The sequence below is a fragment of the Lactuca saligna genome, chromosome 9 (genome assembly GCF_052625555.1).
Source record: "Lactuca saligna cultivar CGN05327 chromosome 9, ASM5262555v1, whole genome shotgun sequence".
Taxonomy (NCBI): Eukaryota; Viridiplantae; Streptophyta; class Magnoliopsida; order Asterales; family Asteraceae; genus Lactuca; species Lactuca saligna.
The window spans coordinates 36,490,381-36,509,142 of record NC_136425.1 but is presented as its reverse complement, the minus strand read 5'-3'; the positions used below and the strand labels follow the sequence as shown (position 1 = coordinate 36,509,142).

The 18,762-nt window shown below is 31.4% G+C and overlaps 2 protein-coding genes across 2 annotated transcripts; both read left to right on the top strand.

Annotated features, from left to right (window-relative positions):
* Positions 1-3,196: 3,196 nt before the first annotated feature.
* LOC145016216 (uncharacterized) lies at positions 3,197-15,962 on the top strand. The gene is made up of 5 exons (XM_078974601.1): positions 3,197-3,286; positions 12,321-12,427; positions 14,416-14,515; positions 14,583-15,287; positions 15,921-15,962. The coding sequence occupies exons 1-4, from the start codon at positions 3,197-3,199 to the stop codon at positions 15,276-15,278; spliced, it is 993 nt and encodes a 330-aa protein (XP_078830727.1). The 3' UTR covers positions 15,279-15,287; positions 15,921-15,962.
* Positions 15,963-16,065: 103 nt separating this feature from the next.
* LOC145018193 (uncharacterized) lies at positions 16,066-18,762 on the top strand. Its single transcript, XM_078976095.1, has 6 exons — positions 16,066-16,116; positions 16,514-16,928; positions 17,006-17,132; positions 17,205-17,512; positions 17,998-18,105; positions 18,192-18,762. The coding sequence occupies exons 4-6, from the start codon at positions 17,309-17,311 to the stop codon at positions 18,477-18,479; spliced, it is 600 nt and encodes a 199-aa protein (XP_078832221.1). The 5' UTR covers positions 16,066-16,116; positions 16,514-16,928; positions 17,006-17,132; positions 17,205-17,308; the 3' UTR covers positions 18,480-18,762.

Genomic DNA, 18,762 nt, shown 5'->3' with positions numbered 1-18,762 from the left:
CCAAAAGGGTACCCTTTGAGACTTTGAGACTGGTGACATTAAAAAAAATGCATGTTTAATTGATAAAACGTTTGATAAAAGTGTTATTATATTTCTATATTAATCTAAGTTCCATATTCAAATAAAAACATACGAATTAAAATGTTATATTCATATGACTGTTTGATATGTTATTTTATTGCGTTTGGTAGAAAGGTTCCGTGTGACTTGTCAGATTTAGACTGTTTGATATTATATTTAGAAGTTTCTGATCTGATCATGGCACCTTTGAAATGCTTCTTACTCTTAAGTCTTATTCGGACTTTGACTTACTCAACAACTACCAAACAACTATGTAGTGTTATAATGACAATATATTTTCCTTTTTAAAATTTTAGTTAACTTATTAAGATTGTGTTTGGCGCGCTATAGTTAGCTTATTTTTCGAGTTTTTTTTATGTTGTCGTATTTGGTAAGCCAAAAAGTAGCTTATAAGCTGATTTTTTGAAAAGCTATTTAGATTAGCTTTTTAGGAGCTTTTTTAAAAATTTTCAAATACACCCCTTAATTAATTATAGATACACATACTTTCGCATGTACTTTTATGTAATTTTATATATTTTAGCTAATTTTTCAGTTAGTTTTACTAAACATCATTTTTTATCAATTAGTTTTTATTTAACAGCTAGTTTTTCAGCTATCAATCAGCTTTTCAGCTAACGGCTAGGTTTTCAGCTAGTACGCCAAACATAATCTAAGACGATGTTATAACATTTTGAACTAAAATTGATTCTTTATAATAAAGAATATTGAAAGGAGCGAAAGGTTTTCAACATTTTTTAGGGTGTAACCCATATGGCCACTACCACCTACGCTCAAAGCTTACTCTATATCTCGCATTTTTTTCCACGTTTATCTTTGCTCGACTTTGGCTGCAAATTTTAGGGAGTAAAGGTTAAAGTATTATATTCTTTTATTATCTACGATCATAAAAAAGAAATCTTACTAATAAAAGCTATTATATTTTAATTATTTTAAATAATTTAACCAGTATGATCATGTGTGAACATTCAACCAAATGCATCTTAGGAATCGACCATAGCTATGCATTGTGGCCATCAAAATTCCATCTGATCGATCGGTGAATGATGTATTTAAATATCATTTGAACTGACTCGTTATCATGAGTTTTATTTTTATTTTTATTTTTATTTTATTTATTTTACTTTTGTACTAACCATTGAAACCTGTTATTATGTCAAAGATTCCATTAGGGACTTAATATGCTCGGCATCAATTTGATTCTCAAAATAATCAAAGTTTATAAACATCTAATTACAATTATAATTTATAAACAACAAAATACATTTAAACATGCTATTTTCAAATCCATTTTACTATAATTCATCATCTCATCACATAATCACTTTCAAATACAATTCTAAACATTTCCCCCAAAAAATCCACACAATTACAAATATCAACTTTGCTACCACTACCCTACTTCTACAAAATTGTGCACACCCAATTCAACATATTTGAAATATATATAAATTCCAATTGGACCATTTCAACTAAACGGGTCTTCTTCAAGACTCTTTAACTCTTAAGGGCTTCTTTTTGGAAATTCTATATTTTCCAACAAATGGCTTCTCACTCCCCACAACATGCCTCTCTATGAAAATTTTAATCCCACTTCCAAGGGTTTCATAGTACGCTTAAATATATTCCACACAACATTATCGAAGTAATCAAAAATATCCTCAAATGCATAATTACAAAAAAATTGCTCTTCTTGCATCTGTGTTCATTCTTTGTTTAGCAGCATGTTGAAGCATTTTTTGAGCTTCAGAACTTTCTCTATCAATCTTTTTAGCAACACTTTCAATATTGTTATTATTAGATAATGATATTATATCTCCTCCCGTTAATCACCATTGACCTTTTTGTTTGGGTCAATAAGCTTGCTCCATTTTAATCCCCAAACTAAAATACTTTCTATCCTCAATTGTAACCAAAAAGTAAACAAAAGCAAAAAGGTTATAAACTTTATAACAAAATATAAGAAAATAATTAATTATTATGACCTTTTGAAGCTACTTTTTGATGAGGGTATGTTGTAAAGTATCTTCTTTAGCCTTTTTTTGTTGTTCTTCTTGATGTAAAATATGTTTCCAAGCATGAACTCCATCTGCCAACATAAATGATAAATAGTAAATACAAAAAGTCCATTTCTGTATTTTCTTCAGATTCCAAAGAATCAAATACACATGAAATCCCATCAAATAAAATGTTGATTTCATCATCATCTCCTCCCAATTTCCCTTTCTTAACTTTAAGCTCCTTTGCATGATCCTCCTTTGTATATCCATATACTAGTCATTTCTAACTTGGAAGAGTTCCACTATGTGCTAACAGACTGATCAAATTGAATAAAAATAATGTTATGAGCACATTAATTGGTTAAAAAATGACGGAAATCTATTAAAGACATGCAATCGGTTGAAGGAACTGGGCCGGCCCAATTGAGTCACAGCTTCTACCTTGTGGGGTGGAATTTGAACAATTTTGAAAGAATATATATTAGAGGTGAGATAAAAGCAAATTTCGGATTAAATCTGTATATATTGAAGCAATCAAATATTCAATCGGATTAATTTATTAACAAGTAACATCAACTTAAACTTGCATCTTTTGGTGTAGGGAGTGATCAAGCGCTTATGGAGAGAAAAATTCAAAAAATAAAAATAAAAATAAAAATAAATAAAATATGTTGCTCTCCACATACCTATGTTATCGTAACTTTGAGCTAAACTAAATTGTGAAGGTGAAAAGGGACAAAGAAAGGAGAGGTTGAGGGAGGGAGAGTGAGCCCGATTTATTGGATTTAATGAACTGTAGCTGAAACCGTGGTGACTTTAAGGAGATAATTCAAATGAGTCGGACTCCGGGCACGCATAAATATCTATCGGTGAAGGTGCATGCTGCAAAATTTATTTTGCTGGACTCCGAGCACGCATAAATATCGAATATTGATTCGGTTTTCTCGAACCAACAGGTTAATGCAATGACACCTCCAGTGCCATCGAAGGATCGAGATTTGGCGTTGGTGAAGTCCTTGTATGAACACTCCCTAGGGTGTCCATGACTATCTCCGAGGTTAGATGGGTTGGCGGAACTACCCGCCCCGCTTGTGCCACTTGCATTGATTTGTGACATGGCGGCAGCCACGACGACTGTCACTGCTGCTTGGAAGACAGCAGGATTATACTCAGGAGGTGGCGGCGGTGGATTTGTTAGAGGATTGGTATTCTTTCTATTAGAATTCTTTGGAGGCATCTTTCTCTAAAATAATTTAAGAGAAAATGATGATAAGTCCTCTATAGTGGTTTTGAGTTAGGTGATATTGAGCAAGGTATATCTTATCCTGACAGTTATAGTGTTCTATTAATCGATTTACAGTGGAAGTCTACTAATATAAGTAAACAATTGCCATGAAATTAATAGCAACACTTGGAATGAATTTGTATATTGTGATTTATGTCTGATCCCTCCTATAATCACATAGTGTACAAAAATTATATATAACCAAAACTAAATAGACCTTCGATTAAGTGATCCTACTCAACGTCCACAGCCAAATAAGGAACATGAAGTAAAGTTAAATCACCTATTATGAGTCTATAAAACCTTAATACTAGAGCCAAACACGTGAAAACAAAGAAATCTTACTAATAGATCTATCATTTCTAAGTATATACGTATAAGAATACTCATGTAGTATTTTAAATGTATGTTCGGTTATATTGTTTCCTTTGTATAGAATTTGGTAAGTTTTAGACTTGTTACAACACCACAATCACTCCTAAACACATGTTAGTCGTATCTCAAATAAATATAATTGATCATGCTATATTTATCTCAGATATGATTACATAACTATCCAGGTTTAACCGTAGTGTCCAACCTCAAAATACTTTTGTTTTGTTCTTCTTGTGATATTGTTGCTGGTATGTATGTATACTTGTATACTTTTTATAAAATACTTAGATTTTTAAAAGTATACTTTTAGTCTAGAGCGCTTCGGCCCCATAGTGTTCATAGTTGTATATCATGTAAGGTTTGATATACTTAGTTCACTATAAACAATGCTCTGATACCAATCTGTCACACCCTCGAACCGGAACGTCGGAAACGTTCGGGGGTGGAGGACGTCGTGTACGGTATCACAATAATTGCATAATAGTAATCAAAGCAAACACAACCATTACATTGTATAAGTAAAGTATTTACATCTGTTCGATACATAGTTTGTATGACATCAAAAATGTATAGCAAAAGTATTAAAAGACGCGCCTCTAACATCTCCGTCTTCTCAAAACGTGCGGGTGTACCTGTCTACCGGTTCCCTGAGAATACAAATAGTTTTGAAAGTGTATTAACATTTAAGTTGGTGAGTTCATAAGTATGTTTAGTGATGGAAAACTTGTCTTTATACATTGAAAATGCTAGTACGTTTCTCTAGAAAATCTAATATTTTCTATAGTGAATGTAATGTAGTCTTATAAATGGATAAACTATTTCATGTATGTTTCTTTATAATTATATGCAGCATTAGTGTACCCAGCACTAGAAATTAGTGTACCGAAACTGTATTTGTATGAAAACCTTTGTATGAATGTCGGGATACCACCAGCTGTAGTGTAAAGTAGTGAATCACAATAGTGTTTGTATGAAAACCTTTGTATGAATGCCAGGATACCACCACCTGTAGTGTACAGTAGTGAATTATAGTAGTGTTTGTATGAAAACCCTTGTATGAATGCCGGGATACCACCAGCTGTAGTGTAAAGTAGTGTATCATAGTAGTGTTTGTATGAAAACCTTAGTATGAATGCCTGGATACCACCAGTTGTAATGTCACTACTAGAAAATAGCCCTTTAATGACGCGCAAACAATGACACGTGCTGATAGAGGACACACATTTGTGCATGCCCTAAAAAATATCAGTTTTGCAAAATATGAAGTATAGAGGACACACATTTGTGCGTGCCCTAAAATTAGTGCCAGAAAAGAAAAAAATGAAAATGCGGAGGGCGCCTTTCATAAAATGTGTGTCATCTAAGTGTGTCGCTTTATAATTTTTTTTAATGAAATACGCATTTTAAGCGGGGAAATGAAATACCCTTAATTTTTTAAGTCCCCGCCCTTCGTCTTCCTCCCTCCGTAAATAACTTGTACTGATTCTCTTCTAAATCTCCCGAAACCCTACCATTTCTCTCTATTGACGCTCCATCATCTCACGCTCATCTTCAAAAAACAACTTCATCGGAAAAATGCAACCTGTAATGGTTGTGAAGAAGACCAATTGGTTTGACTTCTCCCCTAAAACCTGGTACAACTTCTCCTCAATTCGAGTTCACTCTTCAATCTTTATGCGATTGACTGGTTTTTCACTCTCAAACCCCAAACCCTACATTGATTTGACAGACATAGAAACATATAAGTGTTATCGGCTATTATGCTCCATTATTACCACACAGTGCTCTCGATTTGTTAGGGCTTGTTTCATCTATTCATCGCCTCCCTACCACAAGAGATCTTATAGTTCTTCCCAAATATACCCCCTTCATTCATCTTTTCTATCAATATCGTATGCCACCAACATTCCCTTAAAGGTGACTTCATTTTTTATTTTTGATAACGTGAGCCCTAATTTGTATCTTGCTTTAAATTTTCTATCAACATCGTATGGTTTGATTAGTATAAGTGTTTTCTCTAATTTGGTAGATTTGCAGTTGCAGACCAACTGTTTGTCTAAATGCCTACACACCACTTTAGTGAAAAAGGAAGTGGATAGCACATACATCAGTTAGCTCATATTATTGACTTTTTATATGTGTGTAGTAGGATTATGAATATTATTCCAATTAATATCACGTTCATACTAGTGGTTTCAATTCATGGAGCTTATGAAGATTCTGTTGTAGATCATTTGGTGATGGAACTTTGTGCTGAAGTTGAGTTCTTTGATAGGATTACCACAAAAGGGCATCGTTTAGAATGAAAAGAAACTGATTTTGATCAAAAAAATTATTGGTTTGATTGAAGCTTGTCATTCTTTGGGAGTAACACATCCAAGGTTGTAGAACTCGTTACTCGGTACCTGGTCGGCCGACTACCGAGTAGCAAGTACTCGGGAGTATTCGGGGAGTATTTGGATTTGGAAATTTGTGCAGAAATACTTTTGGGGAATTTATATACGTCAAAATCATAAGATAAAATCATAAGTTGATTGAAATATATAATAAAATTGGATAAATGTGAATACACAAAAAATGAAAAACACATAATGGTCTCACTTTGTGAATAATTATTGAAAATATAAGATATATATGTAGTAATAATCACATGTGTGTGTGATAAATAATAAATCATTAAGTATATTATACATATTAATCACCGAGTTGACCGAATTTCACAACACTACTCAGTTTGTAAGGGGTCGATCGGGGAGTACTCGGGATTATGTAACTCGCCTCGGCAAGGGGGGGAGTAGCGAGTACTCGGAGGAGTAATCGGCCAACTCGGCGAGTTTTACAACACTGAACACATCTGATCTTAGACCTAAAAACTTTTTTTTATATATATACATGAATATTTGCCTCTTAAAAACATAGATTTTGGACTATCAATTTTCTTTAAACCAGGTACCTGGAACATTATAGATGAAAAAGATGTCCTATGTGGCCCACATTGTTATCTCCAGGTAATTGTTATTTCTCCCCATTTTTTTTAGCATTACATAGGCATTAGAGTATGAAAAATCATCTAGAGTATGAAAAAAAATAATGTTTGTAAATAATTTATTACACACAATAATCCTCCTGGAAGTTTTTCATAGGATAATATGCAAAACACGAGTTTCTTGACTCATTTAGACTTCCACAGACATTCTGTTTTGTAAAAGTAGTGTGTTTTAGTTTTATTTAAATAAAATAAAACCATTGAAGTAGTGTTAATCCCATAAACATATGTTTTAGTTTATATTGTTGTGAGTTTCATATAACCATGCTTAATATGACCTAGTGACCTCTACGACGTTCTTCAGGCGTCTGAAAGTTATGGCATTTGTCACCCCAGGCCTGCTAGCCTAACTGTAGCTAGCAGTTTAGGCGTGGGATTGTCAGTCCCATATAGATCTATACACAAATCTTACGCTCACTCTCCAGGAGACTCTGTTTATACTGCATAGGATTTAGTTCTGTACCCTGATGGATACAATTGAAGTAGTGCCTCACAACCTTGTATTAATTAGTTTACGTATGGTGTTGTAGTGTTCTGTACTTGAAATTTATATGTATTATCTTGTAGTAGTGTATTATCTAATGTAAAATAATTGTAATTAAATAATTATTTAGTGGTGTAACATTATATCAATGTATTAAAGTAATGTTCCATAAACTATACCAACTATAGTTTATATGTTTGTTTCTGAATAGTGTTTATTGAATTTGTAAAATAGTGTATTGTATCCCAAAGTATGACTATTGTAGTTTTAATTGTATGTTCTGGTTTTGTGTATTGAGCTCAATAATAGTGATGTAGTGTACCCAAACTATACCAATTATAGTTTAACTGTATGTTCTGTACTGTACTGCAAACTTTTGCAATTTAGTTGTATGAAGGAAAATATCCTTATGCTCGACATATTCCAAAAGGGTTAAGCTATATGAATATTTAGATGGAATGTAGTGAATACTCGATTGAATTAACTGCAAAGGTTTTGAAAATCGTTTGAAACGTTTGTATAAAAACACAAAAGTTCTTGAGTTTTACTTGTATCCCCCCCATCTGAAATCATTGAAAACAGTGAAAATATAGGGGTATGAACTCACCTTGGGTATGTGTTTGCGTAAGGATAACAGTGCTGTAGAGATGATCCTCAGGTTGACGTACGCGGAATTAACGATATCCTAATAATAGTTAAACACATAATTGTATTTAAATTAGCGAAACCATTAATTAAAGTGTTAGACAACACTTATTTTGTGTTAAGAATGATTATCGAGAATCGTACAAGTGTGGAAGAGGGGTTTTCAGTTTGCCCTTGACCAAAATCAGTTTTCGGTCTTGGAGAGTTTTCGGCCGAAAACGAGTTCTCGATCTTAGTGTTCTCAGCCACTTGAAAATTTGAAAGTTGTTCTTGGTAAAAATATGAAGATTTGAAGGTTTTCTCTTGAAGGTTTTAATGTTCTTGGATGTTCATTGTGAGTAAAATGAGAGTGTTTTTTAGTGTAAAAGGTGATAAATGATTAAGTTTTCGAATGAAAAACTTATATACGGTTGGGTTTTCGGCCGGAAAAGAGATTTAGGCCGAAATCCGTTTTTGTTCTGAAGGTTTTCGGCCGTAAAGGGGTTTTGGTGCGAGGGTTTTCGGTTCCGATGTTGATTTTCGAGTGTATTTGATTCAGAAAACTTATGTAAACATTATTTATATAATTTAAATTATTTTCTAACTCTCATTAACTTAACGAAATAAATAAATCTTGAAATTTTATTTATCAGATTTTACTTGTATTGACTTGAAAGTAACGGGTTGTCACACATGTAGCTAAAGAATTCATTATACAACGATTTTGTGACGATTTTCTGTTTCCAGACCTACGTTAGTGTCTGTTATTAGGCCAGAACACCTGCAAAGTACATCAGGGGAGCAACAATAGCCTAACCCATGATTCGCCAGACTCGGGGTGAGTGGCCACCTTGTTAAGAGCTGTTTGCAATGCTTGAGAGAAAGTTATACGACAACTATGAGTGATACTTTTTACGGTCGTAACAGATGCCTTGAAAACATGATAATGATAATAAGATTTTAGAATAAAGATATAATTTGATCCTTCAAATTTCAATGGTATGTGTTTTTAGCTTATTTAATTGTATAATAGTAATATTTCAATTATAACGTTTATTAGTTGTTATATAATTGTTAGACGTAATGTATTTTGTATTATTATATCGTAACTAATATATTATTGTCATGTATTTCCCAAATTAGGGATTGCTTTTGTATTTATTGTGTGAAAATTGGTTAGAATGGATAAGGATTCATATTAAACTTTATGGTATTAGTGCCCTAATTCCCATCCCCCCTTCACGTTGTCGACCTTCTATTCCTCCCCTCACGTTGTCGACCTTCTATTCTCCACTCACCTTTTTTTGGCAATCCTTGGGCCACAATGATTAACATGTCAACGCAAACAAATCTTCTTTTCACCCAACATTCACTGTTAACATCATTATTGACATACCTTTTTTTCCTTAAGCAAACCAACGATCACTATTTTGTGGGTGGAACTCTTTCACATCCATATTCGTGCAATCCACTATCCAAAGATACGAAGATGAGGATATGAATATTCTTTTTATAGAGTTTAAAGTATGGGGCGTGGTTTTCGATGGAAGTCAGTTTGAAAGGGATATGTTTCTATGTGAAGCCCTTCAACCTAATATGTGGGTAGTAAATGAAATTCGAAAATAAGTGAACGTATGAGATTGTTCATAGTGCGAAACATACGTACGGGATTTTTGATGGATTTTTTTTATTGCGGGCAAATGTAGGTTAAAAATGTGTAAACTTGGAAATGGCATCACGTTTTTGTCGCAATGGGTAAACCCATAGATATAGTAAGAAGTGGCTTAAGAAAATAAATAAATAATGTAGTATTTTAGACCACTTAAGGCAGAAAATATTTTGTATGGAAAATAAATGTCATGTAAGAATCAACTCTTTTAATTAACTCTTTTAATTAAGTCAAAATATATACTGACAATTTTATTTGATCTAGAAAAAGGAAGACAAACGTATTTACTCCGTTGACATGCATTACATAAGAAGTTTGGCAAAGTTTTATTACATGTAATTGAATTATTAGAAATAAAAAAACAAAGCACTTTGTTTTGGAGATGTCTGAACCGTTGGTGCCATGTCATGTAATTCAACTAGTATGCTAGTCACAAGAAACAAACCATTATAATACTCCAATCTCTTTAAAATAATAAATATTTTGCATGATCATTATGAAATGATATCAAATTATAAAGATGAAATGTTGGTTATGGATATTAAATTTTAAAAAAAATGGAGAAAGCTTGTTTCTTTTCATCATAGTTGTGTCCCTGGTCATCATCACTAACACTTTATTCATGAGATTTAGGAAAGAAAAGATAGAGAGGAAAGAAGATAATGAGAGAGAAGATAAGAAAAAGGAGAAATAAAATTGTATATTGTGTTTCAAATAAACGTTCTCTTCCTTCCCATTTGGAAGGAAAGTGGGTAACTACAACTGAAATCTGATGAGCAAAAAGTGGGTAAATACAATTGGGATTTGGGATAACAGTTTGACATTTAATTTCATTTAGATTCTTGCTTGCTTATAATTTCAAAATATCTGACGAGTACAAGATGTTAAGAATTTATATGCATATGTGTGTGACACAGACAGAAAGAATGCCATATATTTCTTTGTTTTTCATTGTTAAACCCATGCAAATGGAAGAGAACTTTTCCGAAACTTCAACTTTTTAATATTTACAATTATTTAAGCCTAGATACAACCTTTTGATACAGGAAGTAAGGCTTATTTAGGTCATTAATACATTTCTAAAATATCTTTAAAACAAATTCGTTAATATATATATTTTTTTTAAGAATGACATTTTTTGGCGAAATAGTGTCATTTTTCATAATATGATGTCATTTTTACGATAGATAAATATTTACGAATATAAAGTGGAAACCACTGAAAAAGTAAATTTTACAAACATCTAAATGAAATTGGTGATATTGTTATAAATTTTTGAAAGATGATTATTTTACACTACAAGAAAATTCATAAATAGCTACGGAAATTTACTATGGAATCAAAATCCGTTGCTATTTTACTACGGAATATGCTACGAAACGACTTTCCGTAGCTATTTTGCTACATAAATGGTTACGGAATTGCATTATGTAGCTAAATCTTAAGTAGCTACGTAAAATTGTTACAAAATCTAAATTTATAGTTATTTTACTACGGAATATGTTACAAAATTATTGGTTGTAACTAATTTGCTACGGAAATGGCTACGGAATTGCATTCCGTAGCTAAATCTTGAATAGTTACTACGGAATTAAAATCTGTAGCTAGTTTACTACAAATAATGCTACAAATTTTTTGGTTGTAGCTAGTTCTCTATGAAACTTGTTACAAAATCCATGTATGTAGCTAGTTGGCTACATAATCGGTTACGAAATAAAAATACGTAGCTAGTTAGCTATGGAATTGAGATCCGTAGCTATTTTGCTACAAAATAAAAGTTTGTAGCTAATCTATTATGGAACTTGTTACAAAAAGGTGAATTTGCAAAATAGCTACGAAATCAAAATCCATAGGTATTTGGCTACGAAAAATTCCGTAGTCAAGTAGTTACGAAATATGTTTCCGTAGCAAAATATATAAGATTATTGAAAACAAATATATTAAAAATACACAATTATCTTTGAAAACTTAGCAACAAAAATAAAATATTATTTTTAATTGTTTTGAAAATTTAATTATAAATATAATTTCTACATTATAAATATTCTGTAATTTTTAAATTTTGGTGACATACATTTGCTAATTTTTATATAATAATATTATCCCCATATTTTTAGACTTTGAAAATTATTACCCTTAAATCAAAATTTATTTACCCAGCTTTTTCTATTTTTTTTTATTTTGGTTTTTTAGTAAAAAAGGAAAAGAGATAATCCAACTTGAGTCATGACGTTTGTTTCAATGTTTTATTAAGGGTAAATTAGTAAATTGATACAAATCTACTTCCTCCCCAACCCCCCAAATTAGAGGTATAACGTTTGTTTCAATGTTTAAACCCATCGTCGGACGCCGATCGCATCTCTTCCTCTCTCAACTTGCCACCCCTGTTGCTCAGCCACCCATCACGCCAGTTGTTTAAATACCGGAGGAAGCTATTTGGTTAAAATGCCTGTAATACGCCTATTTGGGTCAAATACAAGCATCTTTTCAAGCAGATCTAAAGCTACTAGGGATTTATTTGGGAATCTTGCTGAGAATTGTTGTCTTGGATACTGAGGAAGTTGTCTCACATATCTTCTTTCATTATCGCTTCTTAGAAACCCAAGACTTGCATCTTCAAGTGAACCAATTTACTTTATTTCCTTCTTTCATTCTTAATTTCTTTCCTGATAATAAAAGTACCTCAGCTACTCACAATATTCCGATCTCATTGGTATTTTTTGCATAGATTCTACTTGAATCTTTTGAATCTTTAGCAAAATCGAACCCCATTTCAAGTACTACCCTGTTTGCAAAGGATTACAGAAGCATCACCACTTTCAAACCTTAATTTCACCCAGTATTCTTGTATCACGGATTCACGGTAAGCATCTGTTATTTCATGTTAATTAGGATGTAATGTTAATTTCACCCTGTATTCTTGTATCACAGATTCAAGGTAAGCATCTGTTCTTTCATGTTAATTAGGATGTAATGTTATGTTAATTAGGTGTTAATTGGCATACGCCGAATACCCTAAAAATCTGGTTGTGGGGTTAATCAAGGCACTAGCGATGAAATTTTAAGGAGTCTAGTCGCTGAAAAGAGTGTTGGGCAAATATGTAATTTAAGAAAAATACTTTCCTTGACAAGAATGTTACAGTATTCAAAAGTCAAAATGATTCCAACTTCCAGATCTGTTCTTTATGCTTGTAAGCTTTTATTAAAAGAATGATCTTCATTAATACTTTGTTTTTTTTTTTATTAATTTTATCAATGGTGTTGTGTATAACACAACTGAAACAGATTGAAATCACCACTTCCTTATTATTGATATTTTTCTTGCTTTTATGTGGTTTCTGCTTGGATAAGGCTAATGGAATTTTTTGAATTGCTTTGAACTGTAAATATTTGTTTATAGTACAAATGATAGTCAAATGAAGTTGTCTAAAAAATGTGATGTGAAATGGATATGGAAGTGTCATGTGGATTCTGAAACAGTTAAGAGATCCTCACAAGGCTTTCATTTTTAGTAATAAATATTTTCATTGTTACTCAGGTGTGTGAATGATTTTTTTGCTGCCTTTGATTCATTAATGTCTCCATAATGAGAACCCCCTGCAACTGTTGCAATTTGATATGCTAAATGTCATTAATTTGTTATGTTTGACTATCTTCCCATAGACCCATCATTTTTTAGATGACACCTGAAATAAATATATAAAATTTGTAAACTAGCACTTTGTCTTGCTGTTTGTTCAAGAGTCATTAGAGCCTCTTCTTCTTTTAAACATTCCTGAAAAACCACAAAATCATAACTATTTAGTAATTTGACAACATGGGTAGAGTTGGAAATATGAAAAAGAGTCAAGGAAATGAACTATGTGTTTGTTTTTTTTCTAACTTGGTTTGCATATCTTTTATGCTTGAAGTCATTTGAAAGAATTTACCTAAAAGCACGATAAAGTGGGCGATACCACAACACATAGGCGTCTGGGACCTCAGATTTGAAGTAGATAAGAGCAAGAAACCATATCTTTGGATCTGTGGTAAAAGGAAAATAAAAATTAGAATTAGAACAAATCTCAAACAAATGTTTTAGTTAATAGATTTAAAAAAAAGTAATTAATATACACAAACCTTCTCCTTTAATCCATGTTGTTGTTATAGCCACAATGTTCCAAAGATGGCAAAGAAGTGTCACTTTTATTTTAGTAAGTTTTCATAAAGAAAATATTATTAAAAGCTAAGTTATAGTTAAGGGTTAATCTCATGAAAGATCTTATATTTTCTATTTTTTTGGATTAAACCTCATCTTCATTTTTTTTCATGAAAAGAACCTTATATTTGATCATTTTTTTCCGAATACACCCTCAACTTTGTCATTTTTTCTGAAAAAACCCTCAACCGTCTAAATGCGTCCAAATAAATCCTCAACCTTTTTAGTTTTTCCCAAAAAACCTCACATTTTACAACTTTTTTTAGAGAGAAATAACTAAAAGGTTCATATTGGAAAAAATAAAAAAATGAAATGTCTTTTTCATGAAAAAAATAAAGATGAGGTTTAATCCGGAAAAAAACATAAAATATAAGGTTTTTTTTATTAGATTAACCCTATAATTAATTTACAATTTTACATATTATAATTGTTATGTTTTAATAGAATAGTATAATAATAATAATAATAATAATAATAATAATAATAATAATAATAAGAAGAAGAAGAAGAATAAGAATATGTTATTTCTGATTATGTTAAAGATTGAAAATATGATTTTTGATGTGATTTTCTTTTTTACTTATTGCAATTCAATAAAAAGTTAATAACGATTTAATGTCAAAAGTTTAAACAATTTAAATGGTAATGTACAGCAAGTATGAAGAGTTATTGAAAGACCAAAATCCGGATATAAGTGAAGATGATCTTGCTGCTGAAGTGGATGAAAACTTTGCTACATGGTTTCAAAACTATGTGAGTTTTTAAGTTGTTTTCTTTTCTTTTGAGAAACTTCTAATGTATTCCATTCTTTGTCGTATAGGCACGCCAAAATGAAATAAAGAACAAGTACATACATGATCTTTCTAGAAGACCATTGAGGACTGTGAAATCATATAATGTATACTTTGTAAATGGGTACAAGTTTCACACGGAATCACACGGTGCGAACAAATCAACAATGAATAGTGGAGTTTGTATAAGTAGCCCATTTGGTGATTACTATGGAAAGTTGTTGGAAATATTAGAAGTTGAATACCCCGGTTTTCCAATTAAAACAACAACATTGTTTAAATGTCATTGGTATGATCCAACACCTAATGTAGGAGTCAAGGTTCACAACCAATATAACTTGGTTGATATAAACCAACGAAGAAAGTTCAACAAGTTTGAGCCATTTGTTTTAGCCATGCAAGCTACTCAAGTCTGTTTCATTCCTTACCCGAGCTTGAAACAAAACAATTCTGATTGGGTGGCCGTATGTAAAGTTAAACCTCGTGGATGGAGTGAGATACGAAAAAAAGACGTTGCTTTTCAAGAAGATGAAATTGAAGCAAATGAAATCATTAGCACTATACCAGAAACAATCGAGTATGACATCTTAAGCAACAAGTTAGATAATGAAAATAATGATGAGGGTGAGTTTGATGATGAAAGTGAGGGTGAGTTTGAGTATAGTACATCAACCAATGAAGAAGAAGACAACGACGAAGAAGATAATCTTTTTGATTGTGATTAGCATCTTAAGGTAATTACTCATTTACCCCTTTTAATTTATTGTACTTTTATCAATCTCTACATAATTGTTTTTGAAATTTACTGTTATAACTTTATTTCTTAACCAAAAGAGCAACATACTTGCATTGTTTTTACCAATAATAATGTTGATTTAGGGGTAATAATTTTCACCATTTATGTAACTTTTATAAGCACAAGGGTTATTTCTGTAAATTCTCTAAAAGTCATGGACCAAAGTTATATTGTATTGGTAAAATGACCGGATGTGTAATGATCATTTTCACCAGTGTTGTTGCTTGATTAATATTGTCTAACTATAAAAAGGTGGAACAAAAGACGTAAATGCCCTTGTTATCTATAATCTTTTGTCCCAAAATTCATATCTTTTACAAAACTAAATGCCCTTTTGATTCAACACAACATAATGGTTCCTAATGTAATGTACTCTAGTCTCTTAATAAAACCTTTGAAGTTGTAGTTGTAGAACATTATTTTATAGTTAGGACTTAAAAGGGAAAAACTTTCTTTCCTCTTGTATCTTTTGGTTTGTTTGGTTAATATGTAGTCTTTTCTTGTAGGAAAATAACATGTAATGTACCTTAATATCTATACTTTCTAAAATGCAATTTTTTTTTTTGTGTAGTTACAATTTAACTATCAGAATTCGGAAATGTCTCATAAGGTTTGATAAATTTTTCTGAAAATAATATTTTGTTAACATTTTCATTGTTTTTCATTTGTTGAGATAAAGTTTATTTATTTATTTATTTGTTCTTCTTTGTTTCAGGTTCCAATCCACTCTACTTCACTCCAATCCAATCCAATCCAACACAATCCAGGTGATAACAAAACTATCATGTTTAAGCTTTGTGCTTTATCTTTTATACTTACTATGACAATGTATTTTAGAAAATAGTACCATTTTGAGTTTGAAAGGGGCTAATCCTAAAAGTAAGTTGTTATTTTTTCATTTTTAAAGGGTTAAGTCTAAATGAAAAAAATAGCAATCTACTTTCATTAAAGTATTTGCATTATACTTTTAGTTTTTGTATTTAGTTCACATTGCTATAATTAGGTAAAAATTTCAAAGTAAAAAGTTGAGCTAAAATAAATAAGCAAGCAAAAGTACATTGTTATTTTAAAATAAAAAGTAGTATGCTTAAATTTTCAGTAAGATATTTCAATAATATTTGTGAACCTAAAGATTTATAACTTCCTAAGTTTTTAAAATTTCAGGAAAGATGTCACAATTCTTATTAAGAGAAACATTGAAACGTAAGCAACATACAAATGTACGTTTCATAAACAAACGTACCGATGATGCAAAATCTGTTGGTAATATATCATCATCATCCAATACCACATTATCATCTGTTGGTACTGTATCTGCCCCAACATTTGTTTCACATGTTGGTACTATGGGTGCCACATCATCAACACATGAATCATCCTTGCCTACATCATCTAACCAATCATCTGTATCTACATCTGTCCAATCATCTACACCTGCATCTACTACATCATCTATACCTAGATCCACAACAAATGGTAGTGAATCGGTTGAGGAAAATATTGGGATTCAACATCAAGGGTATTTACTTGGATCTATTGGACTGGATGGGTGTCTATATATTGGAGTGCGAGATAAGGAGTAAGTTAAAATACTTACATTTTTATCAACATTGATCTTCATGATTTTTACAATGTTGTTAATTTTTTCGTTTGTAGGTTATTTCCTTCGGGCCCATGTTCTTCCATTATCTATGAATCCTTTGGTGAAAGAGCTGATTTAAATGGGTATAGCTGGGCAACTTTAAGTGACGAGACAAAACTCCTTTATTGGGACGAGTTTCATGTATGTATCTCGTTTATGCAGTTATTAGGTACTCATTAACTAAAAAACTCATCTATATATTTTGTATTGTAGAAAAAGTGCCATTGGGATGATGCAAAAACTCCATTAGTCCAAGCTTGTTGGGAAAATAAGGCAAAGGAAAGATATAGACAATATATCTACAATATAAGCTCAAAATGGAAAAAGTCGACTCTAAAAAAAAACCAGTTAATATAACATCAGAAGTGTGGACATCCTTGACTGCAAGATGGAATACTGAAGACTTCAAGAAGAAATCAGAACAAAACAAAAAAAATAGGCGTAGAGGTGTAGTTGATGGACAAGCCCTTTCTACGCATACTGGTGGATCGGCTTCTCATTCCAAGATTGCTTCTGATTTAGTAAGTACTCATTTAATTTTATATTATATCAATCTACTTTCATTTAATTTTATCTACTTCTATTTTGATTTTTATAAGGACTAAGCCTAAATGCATAAAATAGCAATCTACTTTCTTTTAGTTTTATATTATAGCATTCTAGTTCCATTTTTATTTTTAAAAGGACTAAGCATAAATATATAAAATAGCAATGTACTTTCATTTAGTTGTATGTTATAGTTTTTCTAGTTTCATTTTGATTTTTAAGAGGACTAATCCTAAAAAGTATGTTATTTTATTTTTCATTTTTAAAGAGTGGAGCCTAAATGCAAAAAATAGCAATCTACTTTCATTTACTTTTATATCATAACGATCTAGTTCCATTTTGATTTTTAAATGGGTTTAGCCCAAAAGTAAGTTGCTATTTTTTCATTTTTAAATATCTAAGCCTAAATGTAAAAATAGCAATCTACTTTAATATTGATTTTTTTTTTGTATATATGTAGAAGAAGCTTTGGGGACATGATCCGGCACACCATGAACTATTCTTGTATACACACACTAAGAATCACGATGGAGTGACTTTTTTAGTTGACAAAGCTAAAAAAATTCATGTAAGTTTTATTTTTAATAATTTCATGTAAGTTTTATTTTGATTTTTTTGTATAAGTTTTATCTCAACACAATTATAAAATTATAGGATGATTTTATGGAACAATGTGATCGGTTAGAAGCAATAGGAGAGGAAATTGATGAGGACAAACTATTTTATGATGTTGTTGGGGGACATGATCGAAAAAAGAGATTATATGGATTTGGCTCATATGGAAAGCGTATTCGTTCTAGTAAAGGATATTCTGAAATGCATCGCGAACAATACGAGGATAATAATGCTGAGACAAAAGTCGAGATTGAGAATTTGAAGAAGTTGGTTGAGACGCAACGCGAACAATATGAGGATATTCAACAAAAATATGAGGATGTTTAGCAAAAATATGAGGATGCTCAGAAAAAGAATGTGGAGTTTCAGCAGAAAAATGTGGATGTTCAAGCAAAGTTTGAACAACAACTCGCACAAGCAATGAATGTCATTAACACATTGAGTGAACAGGTCAAAAATTTTATTAATCAATGATAGAATATTATGTATTAAATAATGTTTTACGTTAAATTTGTAGCGACTTTTGATTTTGAAAGATGTATCTTTTGATGTATTGGATATTTCTTTTAATTTCTATAGAAATACTTTGTTATTTTTGGTTTTATATTAA

What these genes read in the sequence shown, in the direction of transcription:
- LOC145016216 (XM_078974601.1), top strand. Translation starts at nt 3,197, where the DNA reads ATGGCGGCAGCCACGACGACTGTCACTGCTGCTTGGAAGACAGCAGGA. An exon ending in GTGGATTTGTTAGAGGATTG is followed by an intron (nt 3,287 to 12,320) that starts GTATTCTTTCTA and finishes TTGAATCTTTAG; the next exon opens with CAAAATCGAACCCCATTTCA. An exon ending in CTACATGGTTTCAAAACTAT is followed by an intron (nt 14,516 to 14,582) that starts GTGAGTTTTTAA and finishes TTTGTCGTATAG; the next exon opens with GCACGCCAAAATGAAATAAA.
- LOC145018193 (XM_078976095.1), top strand. Translation starts at nt 17,309, where the DNA reads ATGGAAAAAGTCGACTCTAAAAAAAAACCAGTTAATATAACATCAGAA. An exon ending in CCAAGATTGCTTCTGATTTA is followed by an intron (nt 17,513 to 17,997) that starts GTAAGTACTCAT and finishes GTATATATGTAG; the next exon opens with AAGAAGCTTTGGGGACATGA. An exon ending in ACAAAGCTAAAAAAATTCAT is followed by an intron (nt 18,106 to 18,191) that starts GTAAGTTTTATT and finishes ATAAAATTATAG; the next exon opens with GATGATTTTATGGAACAATG.